Source organism: Gymnodraco acuticeps, unplaced genomic scaffold (genome assembly GCF_902827175.1).
Source record: "Gymnodraco acuticeps unplaced genomic scaffold, fGymAcu1.1, whole genome shotgun sequence".
Classification (NCBI taxonomy): domain Eukaryota; kingdom Metazoa; phylum Chordata; class Actinopteri; order Perciformes; family Bathydraconidae; genus Gymnodraco; species Gymnodraco acuticeps.
Genome location: NW_022990693.1, coordinates 878979 through 899037, shown reverse-complemented (window position 1 = coordinate 899037; position 20059 = coordinate 878979). Strand labels below are relative to the sequence as shown.

The following is a 20059-nucleotide window of genomic DNA, read 5'->3' as shown; positions in this document are numbered from 1 at the left end:
TGTTTGTATTTTGATGCCTTCCTAGTGCGGAAAACTGCAGTTTAGAAGCACACGTATTTTCTAAATGCAAAATAAATCAATGATCAGAATGGAGTCTGTTACTTTACACCATGCATAGGTTCAAGATGTTTTGATAGTTCTTTTTTGTTGTTATGGTTGCCATGGTGACAATGTACACGTGTTACAGAGAACTGTGATGAACATGAGTCACTCATTACATCCTTTTATAAATATGATGAGTCATGTTGCCAAGGTGTAGGCTTGTTTATGAGACGTCTGTTTGTGGAGGGGGTTAGTGGGTGTGCTTCTGTTCTGTTTGTTTTGCACATTTACATGTGTGTGCATGCATACACGTGGGTGTGTTGTGTGTGTGTGTGTGTGTGTGTGTGTGTGTGTGTGTGTGTGTGTGTGTGTGTGTGTGTGTGTGTGTGTGTGTGTGTGTTTCCTATTTACCAATTCCCCTGCTTTATTAATACAGGCTGGTTATAATTAGATATAGCCTCTATCTAAAGGAGGTCAGTCCAAGGCTCCGTACTCAAAGTGGGTCACTGCAGCACACTGAGGAGAGGAGAGGAGAGGAGAGGAGAGGAGAGGAGAGGAGAGGAGAGGAGAGGAGAGGAGAGGAGAGGAGAGGAGAGGAGAGGAGAGGAGAGGAGAGGAGGCTAGTGGAATGAAGAAGAGGAAAAGAGAAGGAAAGAATTAGGGAGAAATAAACGTATCAAAGAGAAGACAGAAGACACACAGATTTAGGCCACGACCATGTGACATTACTTCCTGCTCAAAGTGCTGCTGTGAGCATTGTTAATATCAGAGAGAGAAGTGAAAGTCACATCGCAGCTGATCAGGAAAGATTTAATACGTAAAGATGGACAAAATAATGGTGGTCCTCCATGCTTGCTCAAAAATAAGGATGAAAAGCAATGTTCTGAAAATAAGTTCCTATCAGGAACCTGTGAGAGTTTTATTCAATGCGCTCAATTCCTCAAAATATGACACATCAATCCAAATGAACAGGAAATAAAAGAGGAAGAAAGCATCATTGACTCACAGGAGGAATATAGCTTTCTACATCTGAAATCCAAAGAAACAGGTTGTGACGAAAACACTGTACTTGAGTTTCTCGTACAGCAGTCAGTGGTCAGATCAGAGCCACATCATACAGCTACTTAGCTTATGCACACTTTGCAGGCAGATTCAATAAGTAATGTGATCATTCACACCTCTTAGACTGCTTCTGAGATGCGTTTTAAGTAACGCATCTACAGTCAGAAGATGAAGGAGGGAAGGAAGAAGCAGAGAGATGATATACAAAGAGAGAAAGTAGGATGATTTATAAAGAAAGAAGAAGAGTGTCAGTCGGTGTTTGGTTGGAGCTCCAAGAAATCCAAAGGGAAGAGCATTTCATCGAACACAAAGTCTGAAACCCCTCACTAACTAATGCTCATGAGGAACTCTGATGAACACATGGTTGAACAAAGGAAGCTGAACCTTCTTTGCCTGATGAAGAAGAGAGTTAGGCAGATTGTTCTCCCCTCTGCATCATGTCTGCAGTTTGTATTTCATCACTCAGGGCTGAGGCAGGCAGAGAGTGTCGGGTTCCCTGTGTGTGTGCTCATGCTTTCACTTGGCTGTACACTCACAGATGAGAACACAGCCCTCCCATATTTAAAACTGTACTCCAATCCCTTCACACACAGCACAGCACTGTGGTAAACATGGGAAGACAGTTTGCCGAGACGGGATTTTCAGTCTTTGAAAGAAATAGCTACTATCAAAAAGTGATTAGTTGCACAAGTTTGTGGTATGTTCTCATGTTGTGTTTTGGGTTTAGTGTAGAAGTAAGTAGTACTGTGTTGATGAATAAAGTGGGCGGCTCCTTCCCTCTCTGTTGAGCTGCCTCCCCACAATCCAACATGTATTAATATGCAACTTTCCTATAAACATTCTCAGAATAACTGTGTCATATGGAATTGAGTCACTATGCTACATTCATTTGACAAGCTACAGTAATCACGACCTTACAAGCAGTGGCGGCTGGTGGAAAATATTTTAGGTGGGGCTGTGGAAATGGTGACCAAACAATACTAGGGGAGTCCGGGGGGATGCTCCCCCGCTAAAAAAAATTGAGAAAATACCCCTTAAATTATGACTTCTGGTGATGTTAGAGGGGGGGGGGAGGACAAATTGAGGCTTCAAAATATGAGATCACTGATCAATACGTCCATAATCTTCAGTGTGGTTAGCTATGAATCTTCCAAAACTTCCAAACACCTTGTCCTGGACATAGTTTCTACAGTATAAACTGTGCAACAGTACAGTAGGCCCACACAAACTGCAGAACACCGGGGCTTTGGGAACACTCAAAATCACTTAAAATGATTTAATTCCCATTTAACCTGTTAAGGGGCTTTTCCCCCCCGTTTTTTTTCTCACGAAACTGTGTCTCAGGGCTTCTTAAAATGTAATAAACTATTCATGTGTCCTGCTCATTTAACTGGAAGAAACTCAGCTAACTGATGATATGAACCATGTTTACCGAAACAAAACACAAGTCTCACAAGAAGCTAACCTTTTGCTAAATGAGCCCTGAGCGAAAAAATGCTAACGCATCATCACTGAGCGATCATAACTTGCGACAGGGGAAGCAAATACAGACATCACACAACGTAGCTTTAGGTAGCAAAACACGGAGATATGCTCACCTTTTGCTGTTATTCTGATCAAAAACGAGAAAAACGCGGCTGAAGGTTAATCCATAGGTTAATCCAATGTGTCTGTCACTTTGAAAAATTATTGATAATCCATCATTCCATTTGTATGTCAAAAACGGAGTTTTCATATTAGCTGCTAATGATAGCTTCCAGAGTGTATGACAGCTTCCTGTTTTGTCTCCTTGGATACGAGTCAAAACAACTCACAGACTGCACCGGGCTCTGACGTAGGCGCCCCTGTGACCATCAGATCTGACGACGCTGATTGGCTGAAATTATGTTTCGGCGCCATAGTTTAAAGATAGCAACAGTTGGCTTCTGCTGCACTTGCTGCACTCTCATCAGGCCAGGCAGGAAACATGTGACTTATCAGTAACTTTAGACATCGTAACACAATCCTAAACGAGATTTTATTGTAGATTATACATTTTACTGATAACAATTATATAATATTTACCTTGTTTATCAAAAATAAAAATAAAAAATATATTTTTTAAATATATATTTTTAAATTTGTAATGTGGGAAGAGGGGGGGCGGCGCCCCTAGCGCCCCTATGGGCCGGCCGCAACTGCTTACAACTTATAAGACGTCCAAAAAATAAATCATATTAACCGGGAAACGTTTCCTTGAAAATCCAATAACTCCAATTTGGCACCTCGTAACGTAAAAGGGCTTGACAAAGCAATAACACATTAGTAGTTTTCTGTGTCTTTAACCATCACTTGGTCAACAGTTCAATCCTTCGAGTTGGCAATCTTTAATGTTTTAAAAGAAGCCCTGTTATGGGTTGTTGGGGTCTTCTCTCTCTTGTTTCAGCATGTAAATGGTCTGCAAAGGCTGAAATCCCTGAGTTTCTCTCCCACAATTGTAAGAATCTTTTTCCTAAGTCGTTGTACTTATCAATGTATTAACCTCAGCAGAGGCCTGATCAGCCAGAATAACACAACACATCTTGTGGGGGTGTTCAGAGTCTTTTACTAATTAAAGGTATTTATAGTGAGGTGTCACTAACACCCCTGTTCCACTGTTGTTTTGCTGCTAGTGTTAAAGGGATGTTATGGGAGTAACAGCTATTAAAAGGCATTTTATAATACTCCGTGAAACCATATGGGATCATGAATCTTCCAGCGGCTTACACCTGTGCAGTCCGCAGCATAAAAGAACAGGATTTATATATTTGTATTTTTTAAGTTCAGTGTCTTCAATTGTTGGCTTGGGTTTCATATAGAGATAGCGTTATGACAAGGTGCCTCGCCCTTGCAGGAAGTGTGCCCCTGTAATAATAATTCTATTTGAATCCTGAGCCTCCTGAGGGTCTGTGTCCTGGATTATCAAATATGAAGAATGCTGCTCTGGAGGGAAACATTGAATCAGTGCAGTTTAAAGAGACAGAACTCTGCAAAACCCTGATAGAAACTATAGTAGATTCAACCTCCAGAAAGTGGATTTTGTTTTTATTTAATAATATTTGGGGTCCTTTTATAGTAATTTTTTATGATACAATGTGTGATTTTAATACTAAGGTAGCATGTGTTCAAAGCTACATAAAGCTTGGATAATCTGCATACATCTATTGCAATAGCTTTCCATGCTGATAGTTTTCATTCGATTTGTTTAGGTTTAAGCGATTAAAAAAAAGAAGATATTATTATTTGGGTATAGATTAAACCTTTCATATGTATATGTTTTATTAGAAAGTATGTGCTGAAGTGTAAGAATAAAGATATATAAGCATGCAAAACAAGTTCATAAGCATGTTCTAGAATGTTGCCGGGCAGAACAGGTTTCTTGTTTTTATGGGGAAATGGCATCTCATTATTATGTGTCAGTTTGAAAGGGCCAGCTCTCCTTAAAGAGAGGAATGTGTGTGAAAAAGCCCTTAAAAAAAAGGAAACTGAGAATGTTGACCTACCGCTTGTTGACATCACCATGGTAACAAAGGCCAGCTGTTTAGGAATGGGAGGGATTTTGTTCTTATTGACCCAGTCTTGCACTCAAAAACGGTTAATGTTGAAAAGACTGATTGCTCAATAACCTTTTTTTTTGCACCATGGGAAAAAGTAAAAATGTGTGCACGTTTCAAGCTCAGCTGGGAGCATATTCCATAGGGTTAGGGTTAGGGTAGTGCTTTATGGCTGTAAAAGAGAAAGCACATTGTGCAAAGGCAGTCAACCTCACTTGGATGTATTAAGTCTGAGTTTAGTGCAGATCTTGAGGCTCAAAAGCCATTGAGAAGTATACAAAAAAGCTTTTGAATGGCAGAGAAGCAGCATTGTGTAGTGTCTATGTGATTCTGTCCTGAAGGGAAGGTTGCTGGTTCTTCCTGAATGAGACAGTGTCAGGAGAGGACTGTCACTTCTCTCTCTCAGTGTTGTTAGAGAAGCAGCGGGCTACAACCTAAAGGTCGCAGGATCAGTGCGAGTCTTGCTTCAGGTCAGCGTGTCCCTGAGTGGAGCTACTGAAAGTGTCCCCGCTCTGAATGAAGCCTGCATGGAAACATGTGCTCTGACCTTTAGGTTTATTCCCCTTGGGCCCAAACTGATGCACAAAAAGCACTGAAGCTGTTCCCCAGTCTAGAGAGTCTGGCAAACAACAAGCATTTACTCGAAAATGTCAAATGTTATCTATAGTGAGAGGAGAGGACACACCTTCAATTGAAGTTGCTTTAATTCACATGCAGCTACATTTGTGTCACTCCAAAGTTTCTGTTGGAGCTCCTCATTTCAATGGCTCCAACTGACGAGATTCATCTTCTGTCTATGACTTAAGTTGACTCAAACAAATGTACAGGGGTGCTTCATAAGTGTTTATAATCAGTTATTTATTCGAGAGTCTGCAAAGACCGTCAAATAAAACCCATACGATGCAGTTAGGAAAACAAGCTGACATTTGTTTTTGTGGGTTTCTTTAAGATTTAAAGGTTTTATTGTCGCACACTAGCAACAGATGTATAATGTAGATTTGGAAATGGAAATCTGAAGTCTCAGGCTCTTCCAACAGTGCAACATACAGTTCTTAAGACAAAAAGAAAATTCAGAAAACAGGCTCGAATACCATTTAGTTTACCATTTAAGTATTGGTGACATACAGTATCAAAACAAAAACACAACATGGAACAGATCCTCTTAAAAGAACCACTTCATAACCCTTTACATTTACGTTTGAATGATTATGAATATTATAGTGCTAAAAATAATAAGTCCCTGCAATATTGTGAACAACAGCATGATAGCAACGTCAGTTGAATCTCATTCATTCACACAATTCTTCCAAATCATGCCCTAACAGGTTGTTTCTTCAGTTGGAAGGCGCGCTGTATTTCTCCATCAGGCTGATTTTGTATTTGTCCACAATGATGGCTGGCCGCTGACACTCAAAGACATCTTTATCCCATTCGGACAATTAGCTGAGCTCAGGGGTGAAATCAGAAGAACACGGGAAACCGACTTCATTTTGACTTTCGTATTTAGAGTTTCACTGACTGTTAACTCCTGCAGGTGGATCTCCATGTTAGCATGATATCTGCTCGTCTGCACACGTTAATATGTTCATGTGTCGGGGCGGCATGTGCTGTTATGCATTCACAAGGCGCCACATCCACAAGCGTTGTTTGAATCTGATTAGCTTTAATAATAAAAGCGACGCGCTGCATATTCTTCAGCCCCCGTCTCGTGCCAAGGCGGTGACGAGGACCAGATTCCTCGGGCCTGACGCTGAAATTAGATCAGACCAATCTGGAGAGAGTGTTTAGAGGCTCGCTCAAACAGACGCGTGGAGAAAGGGGGGAGATAACGGATTCATCAGATTATGGAAATAATTAGTTGTCATGGATATCAGTCAACGTTTGATGCCGCTGGATTTATGCAGCTCGAGGAGGCTTCGGATGGGCGGTTGAGAGGGGGGGGGGGTTGGATGGAGACACATGATTCTGCTTTGGTGTAGGGAGGCGGCACCAGCCTGCATCTGTTCTGTCAGACAGTGATTACTGACCAACACTTCCAATTCACAGTTTGTGTTGGATGAGAAACGACTGTCCCTTTAAAACAACCATAGCATTGTCAAAAAACGAGAACAATGCAGGAAACACGAGGCGGGCATGAGGGCAAAGGGTCAAACAGACCAATAATGCATACTGTGGCTTTTTTAATATAAGATGAATGTAAACAACATGCCCTGCTGTAGCTCTCTCTGACTTCCTGTTTCCTGTTTCCTGCTGCAGAGGAAGGCGAGTACTTCCTGAAGGTTCTGATTCCCAGCTATGCGGCGGGCTCTATCATCGGTAAGGGAGGTCAGACCATCGTCCAGCTGCAGAAAGAGACCGGAGCCACCATCAAACTGTCCAAATCCAAAGACTTCTACCCAGGTAAGAAACCACAACCCCCCCCCACGGCTGCTTTGGAAGTTTGGAATAATGATGGTGCAAAAACGTCACCCTTTGACACTTTGACACTTTTAATTACTACTTTGTAATCTAAAGTATTCATTCACATTAATTAGTATTTTAAAGAAATGACACATCAGTTCAGTTATATTCTAAATTCATTATCGGTTAATACAATTTCAAAAATTAGTAAAGAAAATCCCATCCCAGATTGTAATATATCTGTAAATATTTAGTTAAATGTAATAAAAAACAGAGAAAAGTTGGAAATCTCCATATCTGAGACGCTGTCATTTTAGCATGTACAAATACAATAATGATTCAATTATTATCAAATGAGTTGGCAAATATCTCTCTGTTGATCGACTTCATGTTGCAGCCCTATGCTGCAATCCTCAGTGTTGAAGTGTTACAAGGTGCCATTTTGCTTCATCATGAGAACAATACATATACATTTGAACAGTGACAGATGGATGAATGAGGTCATTGGTGGATGAATGAGGTCATTGGTGGATGAATGAGAAACATTGAGAAACAGCCATTGAAGAGAAATATGAAAGCATGGATGTATGGATGAATGGAGAAGTGTATCCATAAAAACATTTGCTGTGTCCACCTGTCCTCGTGAAGGAAGTGAAGGATGGAAGGAGTGTGTATGAATAGATGTGCAAAGTGTTCCGACCCATTAAGGGAACGTTTTATGATCTCAGTCATCCATCAGTTTATCATAATGATAAAACACACATAAAGAGGCTGTTTATTCTGATGCTGAGGGGCATCTCCTGAGTTTCCTTCAGGTCAGACCTGCTGACATCCACAATTAGAGCCTCATTCCAGCGCTGCGGGTCAGATTTATGGATTTATAAAGGATGAGGTCCCTGTTTGTATGTGTATGTGTGTGTGTGTGTGTGTGTGTGTGTGTGTGTGTGTGTGTGTGTGTGTGTGGTGTGTGTGTGTGTGTGTGTGTGTGTGTGTGTGTGTGTGTGTGTGTGTGTGTGTGTGTATGTGTGTGTGTGCGTATATGTGTGTGTGTATGGGTGGGTGTGTGGCCTTAAAACTGTGTGTTGACATACGTTGTGAGTCCTTAGGGACAGAGGGGCCTTGACTGGGCTCACGTTGCACCCCCCACCAACACACACACACACACACACACACACACACACACACACACACACACACACACACACACACACACACACACACAGATCAGGATTACAGGATCAGAGGTGAAATTGTGTTCGTCTAAACTCTTAATTCTGCCCTGATTTGACATGTGAGAGGAGGGGATCTCTGTGAGTGTAAGTGTGTGTGTGTATGTGTGTTTGTGTGTGTGTGTGTGTGTGTGTGTGTGTGTGTATGTGTGTGTGTGTGCGTGTGTGTGTGTGTGTGTGTGTGTGTGTGTTGTGTGTGTGTGTGTGTGTGTGTGTGTCGTCCTGTGAGTCAGAAGTTTTGGTTGTTTGTTTGAGCTGTGGAAGAGAGGAAATTGATTGAATCCTGCTGTTTGTAACTACACAATGTTTATTTATATAGCCCAATATCACAAATGTTACATTTGTCTCAGTGGACTTTACAGTTTGTACAGAATATCAGTATGACAATATGACACCCTCTGTCCTTAGACCCTCTGTCCTTAGACCCTCTGTCCTCAGACCCTCTGTCCTTAGACCCTCTGTCCTTAGACCCTCTGTCCTTAGACCCTCTGTCCTTAGACCCTCACATCGTACAAGGAAAAACTTCCAGAGAAAACCCACAGTTTAAGGGGAACAAATGGGAGAAACCTCAGGGAGAGCAACAGAGGAGGGATCCCTCTCCCAGGACGGACAGACGTGCAATAGATGCCGTGTGTAAATCCAAGAGATAATACATTTTACAGCATATAGACCGAATGTTAGGAAATGCATGTGTCTGTAATAAGAAGATGAATCCACGAGGATGTCAGCTACAATCCTGTGGAAGCCATCAGGGAAGTAGTATGATGAGAGTCAGGCAGGACCACAGTGATAGGTTTGTATTTTTGTATTTGTATTTATTTATAGAAGGACCATGCATACAAAAACATTCATTTCAGCAAAGAGAAGAGATGCAATATGCCAGATTATAGCTAATAGCTCATTTCCATCTGTGCTCCTCAGACAGGTTCATAACAATCAATAAACAAATATTAACATGGCATGATCTCTGTCAGTCAAACCATTTGAAAACCTGATTTAAGTAGCTCAATAAATTAATACATAGTACACTTGAAATACACTTACATGATCTCGGTCACTCAAATAATTATAAAGCCTGATTTAAATACAGGTTACGAACATAATACTTAGTACACTTCAAAAACACTTAAATAAAATATCTAAGATATGATAACAATACAGTTCAAATGGTTGCTTAATATCATTTGTTTTGCACCAAAATCAAACGAGTTAAAATCAGTGCAGGTTTTAAGTTCAACTGGAAGAGTATTCCAGGCCGTAAACGAAAATGCTGACCGTCCAAAGGCAGTGCGCCTCAGAGGGAGGTTAGATCTGCATTTAATGCAGATCTGGAGTTTCTGCAACAGTTTCTGCAAACTCTGTTTTTAGATATCATTTTATAATATCTTTCTTAATGCTATTAATCTCCTTCATTTTTGTAAAGCACTTTGAATGGCCTTGTGTTGAAATGTGCTACATACATAAACTTGCCTTGCCTTACAGTTAGGTACATTATTAGTGAAGGTGTTGTTTGTAAAGACATCCAGAAAAAGTACACTTCCATAACTGAGAAATGTGAAATATAACAAAACATAACTGCGGTTTGACTCCTCTTCTGTCTCCTCTTTAAAACCTCAAACCACGAGGTCAGATGTTAGTGCCTTCATGGTTCAGCGGTGTCTTTTCAGGGCCAGGTGACTGAGTGTAGGGTAGCATATTTATATGACCCAAATCTGTACGACGTGTCCTTTTCTCTCAGAAATCATATTGTGTCAGCGTCAGGGCTCCTGTAAGAGGTGGAATTACAATCCCATTCTGAACCGAGTCTAAGCAGCACGATGTTTAACTCTCAGAGACCCTCAGTGTTGTCGTTGCGCCTGCAGAGTCTCTGATGTAATTGCTGCCCCCCCCGAGCCAATCACAGCAGGACGTTTCTCCAGCTCGGCTGAAGACTTGTCGGACACACAGTGTGCCGCTTTTAAATACGTTTCAGAGCTCCAGCCTGGGATTCATGTCACTCATTTATGATGGCTCTGTGTGCAGAGAGCTGGGAATACATATTCTAATGGGATAGAAGAGAAGACAGGTTTGTTGGTGTGTTTAACATAACTGTGCTTGCAGACTCTCTGAAGACAATCCTAAAGAAATATAGTTAGAAAATATAATGCAAATAGAAAAAAAGCTTTGTTTAAAAAAAGATATTTTTACAAATGTAAGCAATTGTTTGCGCTTAGACAGAGAAAAATGCTTCAAATTAGCTTTAACAAGAAATAAAATGCAGTGCCTTGTTTTACTCTAAATACAATTTAAAAAAACATCTCAAGTTTTTGCCAGTGTGAAACATAAATTCAAGGATGAAGCATTTTGGAAATAACAATCACTCAACTTTGTGAAGTGCTTTCCTGGGAAGCTTAATTTAACATCATACCTTGTTTTCATCCCAGCTGCAAAAGCCCCTTATTCCTGTACTCTAAACACAACCATCTCCAAGTATTTATTTGGTTTGAAATTCAGCTCTCATTCGTGTCTGTGTGTGTGTGTGTGTGTGTGTGTGTGTGTGTGTGTGTGTGTGTGTGTGTGTGTGTGTGTGAGTGTGTTTAAGAAGGAGTGAATGTGTGTATCAGTGTGGGTCTGCAAACAAGCCGCCGTTGTTTGACACCGGCAAACAAGACTCCTGAAAGCTCTGCCAGCTAGAACAGATGCAAGGTGCAAGAGTGTCCAATATGCACACACACACACACACACACACACACACACACACACACACACACACACACACACACACACACACACACACACACACACACACACACACACACACACACACACCCACACACACACACACAGGCATGCATGCATGCATGGATTCCACTCTCCTGAGCTCTCTTCACCAATATCACTGCACAGCCAAGAGAGAAAGAGGGGAGGAAGGGAGACAAGTGAAAGAAAGAAAAGAGAAAGAGAGGGTTGTTTGGGCCTCTGTGTGTGTGTGTATGTGTGTGTGTGTGTGTGTGTGTGTGTGTGTGTGTGTGTGTGTGTGTGTGTGTGTGTGTGTGTGTGTGTGTGTGTTCACCCTTCTTAAGCTCTGAAGGGGGCATCTGTATGCAAATGAGACACGGTTCTTCCTGGGTGACAAATCAAAAGGCCCACCTGCTGCAAGGGCCCATCTGTGTGTGTGTGTGTGTGTGTGTGTGTGTGTGTGTGTGTGTGTGTGTGTGTGTGTGTGTGTGTGTGCCCGCGTGCGTGTTTGTGTGTATTGGGAGTAACAGGGCCAGTCTAATGAGAGAGAGTTGCTGCTGTGTCTTGGCCAAAGTGTCTCATTCAACTCCTCTCCCTCCTCGGAAGACATTAGTCGGCCCTCCTGCATACAACCCCCCCCCCCCCCCCCCGCAGCTGTCACGGCAAACCTGGCGGAGGTCATTGAAGTTTGGGACATTTTATCTGGTAGTATGAAACGAAAAAAAAGTGTAAATCTGTCATCGGATGGTCCAACTTTGGCCAAACACTTTTCATCTTTTCAAAATAAAAGCTCTTTTGGTTTGCTTAATGCATTCTGGTGTTCAAGGTACGCTAATTTGGAAAACTTAAAAAGAAGAGTTATTACCCAGTTAAAGCGAAAAAGGTCCCACCAGCGCCTAAACTATAGTCTTATCCAGCAACAATTCTCAACACAGATGCAAGAAATGTAAGTTGCTTTCCAAAATAAGATCAATATAAAGCCCCTCTGGCTCCTACACCTATTCTTTATCACAAAACAGTGTGTGGCTGCACTTTTAGAACATGGTGTTGGTGAAGCCTATTGGAAAGCTGGATCCTGTAGGAGAAGATAACAAAATAAGTTAAGACAAACAATCGTCTCATTTGGACTTTTACAGTAAATGCTCGAATTTATAACATCACACTTTTCAAATGAACTGCATAATTGTACCCGAGGGGGATGTAGTTGCTGCAGTTACAAAATATATGGACGCAACGCAAACAACGAAGGAATACACAACAAAAAAATAGAAAATCCAAGACAATGAAAACCAAGGTAACAGGATGTAAACAACTGTGAGTTCAAACACAGCAATTCCAAGGCTGACAGGGAGTAGAAAACAAGGAGGTAGATTCTTCCAAGAATTCATTTAAGATTTATTCACTATTAACGGCAGCACAGAAAATAATGAATCTGGAAGAAATGTGTGCTGAATTCTTTTTTTTAGCCCGCTCTCCTTTTTTAGCCTAAATTCCTCCACTCATACATCACACTGTCCTTCCTTCCTCCATGTCCTCGTCCCTTTCCATCCATACATCCTTCGATCCAGCACCCATCAATCAGTTATACCCTCCTCCCTTCCTCAGCTTCCTCGTCTCTCCCTCCCTCCCTCCCTCCCTCCTTCTCTCCCTCCATCCCATCTATCTGGAGAATAGTGCAGCAGCAGCACTTAAGCCAACGACCAATTACTGTAGCAAGGAGCGGGGGGGGGACCAGACAGTCCACCATTCATCCTCACACACACACATACACACACACAAACGGCCTACCATTCACTATTATGGCACAACAGATGTATTACCCATACAGTACAAGGCCGTGCCGCTTCCAAATATAGCTGCCCCCCCCCCCCCCCGGTCTGGGTTAATTACAATGAGACGGAGCAGAGTGTTGTGACAACGCTGCGTCTGCAGAGCTGCAATCAGTGAGAGAACGTGAAAAACACAAGAAACCCTTCCCATTTAGCTATTAGACATCGGAAACGTCCCTGTGTGAGAGAATAATGCTGCCATTAAATAACTTGTATTGGAATTGTTCCGCATTTTCCACCGTAACAACACCGGAGCGCTCAGGTTTGATAGGTGTAGCCAAGGAAAATGTTGAGATTATTTGAACATGTTTTATCAGGATGATAAAAAATAGTTTTTATGTTTCCATACCAGAAGCTGAGGCCTCCAACCGTCTTCAAATCTGATTCACTGCCCCGCTTAAACTTCTACACTTCCTTGGGTCTTAAAGACTTCCTGCTTTACTTCTGGAGAATTCTACCCAGAGGCTTAAAAAGGCATACGATGTTAGGATGTTGTAGGATGTTAAATTAGTTTGAATTGCTCTTTAATTTTGAATGAAATATGTATGAATGGTATAGATGTTAACCTTTCTAATGTAGCTAGCTTTGTAGGTAATAATGTCCTTAGTGGTAAACATCAGAACCATTCAAAATAACTGTCAAAGAATCCACAACTTTAACGCTACCTCAAAAACTAGCTCATTATCTTTCACTAAAAGCTGAAACATTGACAAATGTATTTTGTCAACAGATTTCATATAACTGTATTAGGTTAGTTGAAAGCAATACTATTACGTTTAAATAACAAATATAAGGTTCAACTTAATATTATTGCTTTCAACTAACCTGATTCCAGTTTGTTCAGTGTTTGCTCAGCAGCACCATGATAAGCGTATGTGACAGGTGAATCCGTTGGTCTATCGCTCTTTGAGTCGAAGGAACACGGCCGCTGCCGCTGCACATCAAATATTCATAGGCGACACCTGTTTATAATTAGAATCGACCCACTCCCCTCCTCTCCTCACCTCGAGGTATTGACCTCTGCTCGGACACGGAGGCAAAGCCATCAAGACAAACTCAAATCTGGAAATGAGTTAGTCTTGATGCCGTCAAAGTTTCCCTCTCGTGTCCTGTTGCAGTTTTCAGGCTGCAGTCCAGCTTCAGAGCCTCAGGCCAGATGTGTCACTGAGACAGATGCTGATGATAATAATGCTGAGCACAAACTGATGGGGCAGAGCAGAGATAGAGGATTCTTCTGCCGTTTTTAACACTAGGTCTGGATAGTTTTCAGAAACAATGTTCAGTTTTTAACGGATGTTCGGAGACCATTATCTGAATACTGAACTGTTCATTCTTTAAGATTCATTTCTCAGGTGGCTCCATTTCATTAGACGAGTAGTAATAGAGTCATCTTCACCAAAAAGCGATATTACTCGTATAAACATTGGATTTTAATAAATCAGATTTACTGCGAAAATATAAATTCAACCTGATAAACTGAACAGTCCTCTGACCTCACAGGTTGACACATTCCCAAAACATCCAGTAAAAGGGCCAGATGTGAAATCTTGAGACTTTGTCGAATTATATTCTGCAGACTCTGCAACGTGATCCTTAATCAAACAAAAAGAAAGAAATGCACCAAAAAGAAAAGAAGTCTGATCGGTGACAATGAGACATGATGTCATTATTACACAGTGTGTATGGACAATGATATCAGCTTCAAGGGCCCAGTTCCAAACCGACGCCTCCACCCTTCCACTCCGTGACGGAGTAAACTGCGTCTCTCTCAGCTGAATAAGGCTACTGGAGGTAAGGTGGAGGTTGTAAATACAGCCGAGAACTTTGGGACAAACTCCCCTCTCCACAAGATAAACGTTTTTGTAACCATGGTTTCATATCAGCATCTCTCGGAAGAAAACAATTAATACTAAATAGTCATCAAAAATCTTTATTGCTGTTCCTCCCCTGTAAATATACAAAACGTAACAATCCAACGAACCGTTTTCAAGACAAGACACGAGTATTGTACATTGGTTCCATATCAGACACAAACAGCGGTCAGGTAGGGGAGCTGGTTACACAGGACCGATGCAGACTTCCTGTTGGAGCGTTTGATAACTTCCTGTTGGAGGGTTAAATAACTTTCACTGCCTAGTTGATTTGGAACAGCACTTAATGAAGCAGACCTTCGATGGGAACACGCAAACAGAATGAAAGTTGATAGAAGAAGAAGACACACTTTATGAATCCCTTACAGGGAGATGTCTTTCCCCACTCTGTTGTGTTTACACACATTACACACACAGGAGGATATACATGCACACACACAACCACATGCAGATAGGAGACGTAGCAGAGCAGAGAGGCTGCCAGGTACCCGGCGCCAAGGGAGTAGTTTGAGGTTAGGTGCCTTGCTCAAGGGCACATCTGCAGGTGAACTGGCGCCTCTCCAGCTACCAGCTCACTCCATCTTTTTTTGGTCCGATCGGGACTTGAACCGGCAACCCTTCGGTTCCAAGACCAAGTCGCTACAGACTGAGCCACTGCCGTCTCCGATAGGGAGAGTGTGTATGGGTCGGTTTGGAACTGGGCCTATGTGTTTTCATATAGCCCTCGCAGAACAGTACACATTCCTACGGCGGTGACTTCAGCAGCACATTTAGACACTTTAATGAGCCCGATGTGAACTGAAGCCGATTGTTAATGTGGCGCCCTGAAGGACGAGGACCACATGCTCCGATCTGACTCACGTTCACACGCCTGCAGAGGAGAGGAGGCGAGGAGGTTCTCATTAGCAGCCGAGAAGCTCGAGTCACATGTGAGATAATAGATTGTTGATCTGGCACAGTGTGTGGACATTCAACTAAGATTTTAAGGTTGTCCACAAACTTGTATTGTCCATATTGACATAAAATATTGTGTTAAAACAAAGTGGCATAGCAGGTAAAAAAACAATAACGGATTTCAGATTTTGGATCTCTTCTTCCGTCCCTCCGTGTCTCCTCTGTCCGTCCTCTGTCGCAGCGTGCCACCATTTTAGAGCTTTGTCTTTAATCCCATGCCATGATCGCAGTTTGCAGCATTCAATGTCCCATCTGCACAGAAAACCAGCACACATCTGTCGCAAAAGGCTGATGACCTAACGCACTTGCACACACCTGACTCTCTGACACACACACACACACACACACACACACACACACACACACACACACACACACACACACACACACACACACACACACACACACACACACACACACACACACCCACCCACATACGCACACTCACAAACGCCGCCCCCGGCCTTTATCAACATTACTGATGTCAGTGCTCTAAGCCTCTTATGCAGCTCTAAGCTCTCAGACTGAGAGATGGAAAAATATTACATATCACACACACACACGCAACTATAATGAATGTCCTGTTGGCCATTTCCCGTCTTCATTAAGCGACGTATTCATTACAAATGTCTGCTGTGTATCTGTTATAACGAGATGATTTCAGCTAAATTAGATTCCTTCTTTTGTTCCGTCTGAATTTCTCAAATGATTGCATCAGATTGACGTTGAAAGTGTGTGCAGTCTGTCTGAGCAGCTGATCCCACTGTGTCATTACTGACAATATTTCAGACAGAAGAAACATATCTTATGCATGGCACGCTGTTAAGCCATTGATATTTTTGTTTTGAATTTTGATCATCATTCTTTTTAGAGGCTGCAGATAATTAAAAATATATATATATCCGGTAAAATTATCAAACTGGTCAATGAATTTGGAATTTGCCAGATAAAAAAATAAAAGACCAATAAATACAAATACAACTATTTGATTGCTTTTTTAAATTAGTGGATTATCGAGTTATGAGACGCAAATCGCAAATCGTCATATTTGAGAAGCAGAAATCAGACAATGTTTGATATTTGTCGGTTTTTAAACATGTCATTCGACAAATCCATTGATCAGACTAAAGTAATGAATAAATAAATCAGATGGGAGCTTTTTTTAGGTGGACTTTTCATTTAAAAAGGCTCAAGGAATCAGCTACTGCAATGTTGAATGCATCGAATAAAGAGCTGATGAAACAGCGATGCAACGCCATATTTGTTTGTGTGTGACGGCAGCGCTCAGTACCAGTCAGAGCTGCAGGCTGACAGACAGAGGCATCAGACTGCAGATACAACACTACGCCATCAGAGGCAGAAATGACATCTAGATCTGTACACCAGCAGCTTTATAAAAAGAGGACAGAGAAAATATCCATTAAGATGTTTTCACTTGCTGATGTTATCCGGTGCAATGTAGTTCTGTTTTATGATCTTTTATTGGATTTAGCAATGAGACAAAGTAACAAATGACAGTTAACTCAAATTGTTTTTGGTTGGGAAATATCACCAAGACCTTGAAGTACTGAGTTTGATGCTCAGATAGTTTGAGTAGAGGAGCTCTGTTTTGGAAAAGGTCAAATTAAAATAGCGGAAGCTTGTTGATCCTCTCTTAAGTGCCTCTGAGTGTGTTTCTGTGTTGGAGGCTCCGGTGGGAGCTGAACCCTGAACTCTGGTGGGGTTACTGAGGTTCTCCAACATGAACTCATGCAGAATGAGACCCCTCCAGAGCGGGGTTAATACCACACTGACATACAGCTCGGTTATCACCTAAAAAAGGTTGATGCACGATGCTCCCTCGAAAAAAAGCGAGGGGATTTTTCCATTGGATTCTTAATTAAAGCAGAAAATAAGATCTGTGGCAAACACACATTTATACTACTTACATGTGTTAGTCAGCAGTATATTCCCCACATATTAACAATACTTTTATGAAACGTAAAGGTATTGTCCTAAGTACAAATCTAAAGTCTATAAAAAAAAGACATCACGCTAGCATGGTTTTGTATCGCCACTGCTAAGCTAAAGAAGGCTAATGTTTAGTGTGATGGTGTTTAGTAGATTTACATGTATTTAGCCACTTGTTAGCAACCACTGTTTTAAAATAGAGGTTTCGAACATTTACAGTACAGTGGCATATTTAATGAGGTAGAACAAATTGTGAAAACATTTTCAGATTGTGTTAACGACAGACCATATTTCAGCCTCTAGCCGAACACACTGACTTTGAGACGAGGGAACCACAAGTGGTAAAATGCTAACTCATATTGGGGTTTTAGAACTCATTCTTGCACCACATCATAAAAAAAGTTGGAAAAAAATCCCAGGCTCTGAAATGACCAGAGAGTCAAACTAATTCAAATTGGTGATCGGAGTATCTCCCACCTTTGCATGTAACTAATTAAACAGTCCAGATGTCAGACAGGACAGGTGGAGTGTGTTGTCAGATGCAGAGCAGCTACTGGGGGCCTTCTTGACCCCCATCCCCCCCCTCCCCCCATCCCCCTCTGCTATAGAGGCTCTCACCTCTGCAGCTCTCGGGCCTTGTCAGTCAGTCCCGTTATGCCCCTTTCACACCAACGTGGTTCCAGGGCCGGTTCGGAGCTAGCACCGGTTTTTCCTGTTCACACCGCAGCGGAGCCGGCTCTAAGCACCAAAAACCGGTGCTTACCAAGAAGCAAAAAAGTGTCGGTCTAGAAGCAAGAACCGCTTACGTCACGCTTACGTCGGAGGGGGGCAAGATGAACAATGAACCACGGCACTCTGGAGAAAAGTATAAGGTTGGAGAAGTTGTTATTTAATTTAATCTGACTTCGTATGATTAAAAGCAACACGATCATCGACCCGACGCAGTCCCCCATTGTTGTTGTTGTTGTGAGCGCCGTTGGGGAGAAAATCAGCGACGTAAACGGTGACGTCATGGCGCAGCCGCGGCAGCACCAGCCGGGCTCTGGGCGGTGTGAACAAAATGGGGGCTGAAAAGAAAAACCGGTTCCGAACCAGAAAAGCTCTAGCACGGAGCTAGAACGGGAGCTGCGTTGGTGTGAAAGGGGCATCACAGGCTGCAATCTGCACCACACCTGCCACACAGAGGGTGGGGCAGGGTGACAGGGACCCCCACCTGCTCTAATGAAGACAGCATTTACATTTCTGTGCTCTGTAGCGCAGATATTCCTTTATTCCTACAACATATTTGATACTCTGTCTACGGTGGCCTGCATGATTTAAAACAGCAGAATTACCAATTACAAATAAGGAAGTTAGTGATCAATATGTTTTCCTTTCACTTCAGTACTCCCCCCCCCCCCCCCATCCTCTATCTCTCTCCATTTGCTGCCTTCGTGTTTAGACTTTTAATAACGGAGTGTTGAGGGTTCCAGCGAGGCCAGCCGTAAATAGAACAGCAGGAATATGGCCGGCCTGCCCGCAGATCAATGCTGCACTAAGTGTGTGTGAGTGTGTACGATTGAAAGTGTGTGTGTGAGTAAGAGTGAGAGTGGGAGTGTGTGAGTGTGTCCTTGGGATGTGGTAGGGTAATGCAGTCTGCCAGTGAAATATGACTGTCATAAAGCCTCTCAAACACTTTTGCTGCATCTCATCACTCACACAATGCTCTGGCACACACACACACACACACACACACACACACACACACACACACACACACACACACACACACACACACACACACACACATCGATCCCCACTGCAGGTCTGTGTGCGTGTGTCTTTCTGAGATGATTCAGGACAGCCTGAATCTCATTCTTGGCGTTCCCTAATGCTCTCCACATGGACATGACTTTGAAGTAAAATAACGTTTTTAAAAAGTGGACTGTATTTGAAGTATGACTTTAAAGGTATCATCCACTTTCTGTCAGTGAGGGTCCTCTGGCAGGCAGCACATGTTGTTTTAGTATTTTTTACTCTAAACATGACCATCATTTACAAAATCATGCCATATTGAAGACTCAAAACTAAGGATTGAGACCATAAACTCATCAGGAAATGTTTTACTAAGTTTATAATCAAGGGAAAGGTACATGTTTTTACCAAGATGCTCTAATAACAATAATCCTATACAGAATCCCACATTAAACCACCGAATATGTTAAATAAATTGTGCTGCATTGTGTTGCAAAACAGTGAAAGCGTTCAACTTTTCAACATAAAATATTTTTTAAAAATCGAAGAAGTTTACCTTTTTTTAAATTACTTATGGAAACAGAAATTGAGATATTTTTATCTTCAACATAACGAGGCGGGATTTTTGGTTACCCTCCAACAGAAGTGTTCCCAATAAGACTTGGGTCTGAACATTTCTCTGTATTCTTCTGCTTCTT

General features: G+C 42.0%; 1 protein-coding gene across 2 annotated transcripts in view; it reads left to right on the top strand.

The window, feature by feature from the left end:
• nova2 (NOVA alternative splicing regulator 2) overlaps positions 1-20059 on the top strand; it is a 90379-nt gene that overhangs the window by 13114 nt on the left and 57206 nt on the right. For both annotated transcript variants that reach the window (XM_034230570.1, XM_034230571.1), the window contains one exon: positions 6933-7076. In XM_034230570.1, the coding sequence (XP_034086461.1) occupies positions 6933-7076 (144 nt within the window). The remainder of the gene's footprint in view (positions 1-6932; positions 7077-20059) is intronic.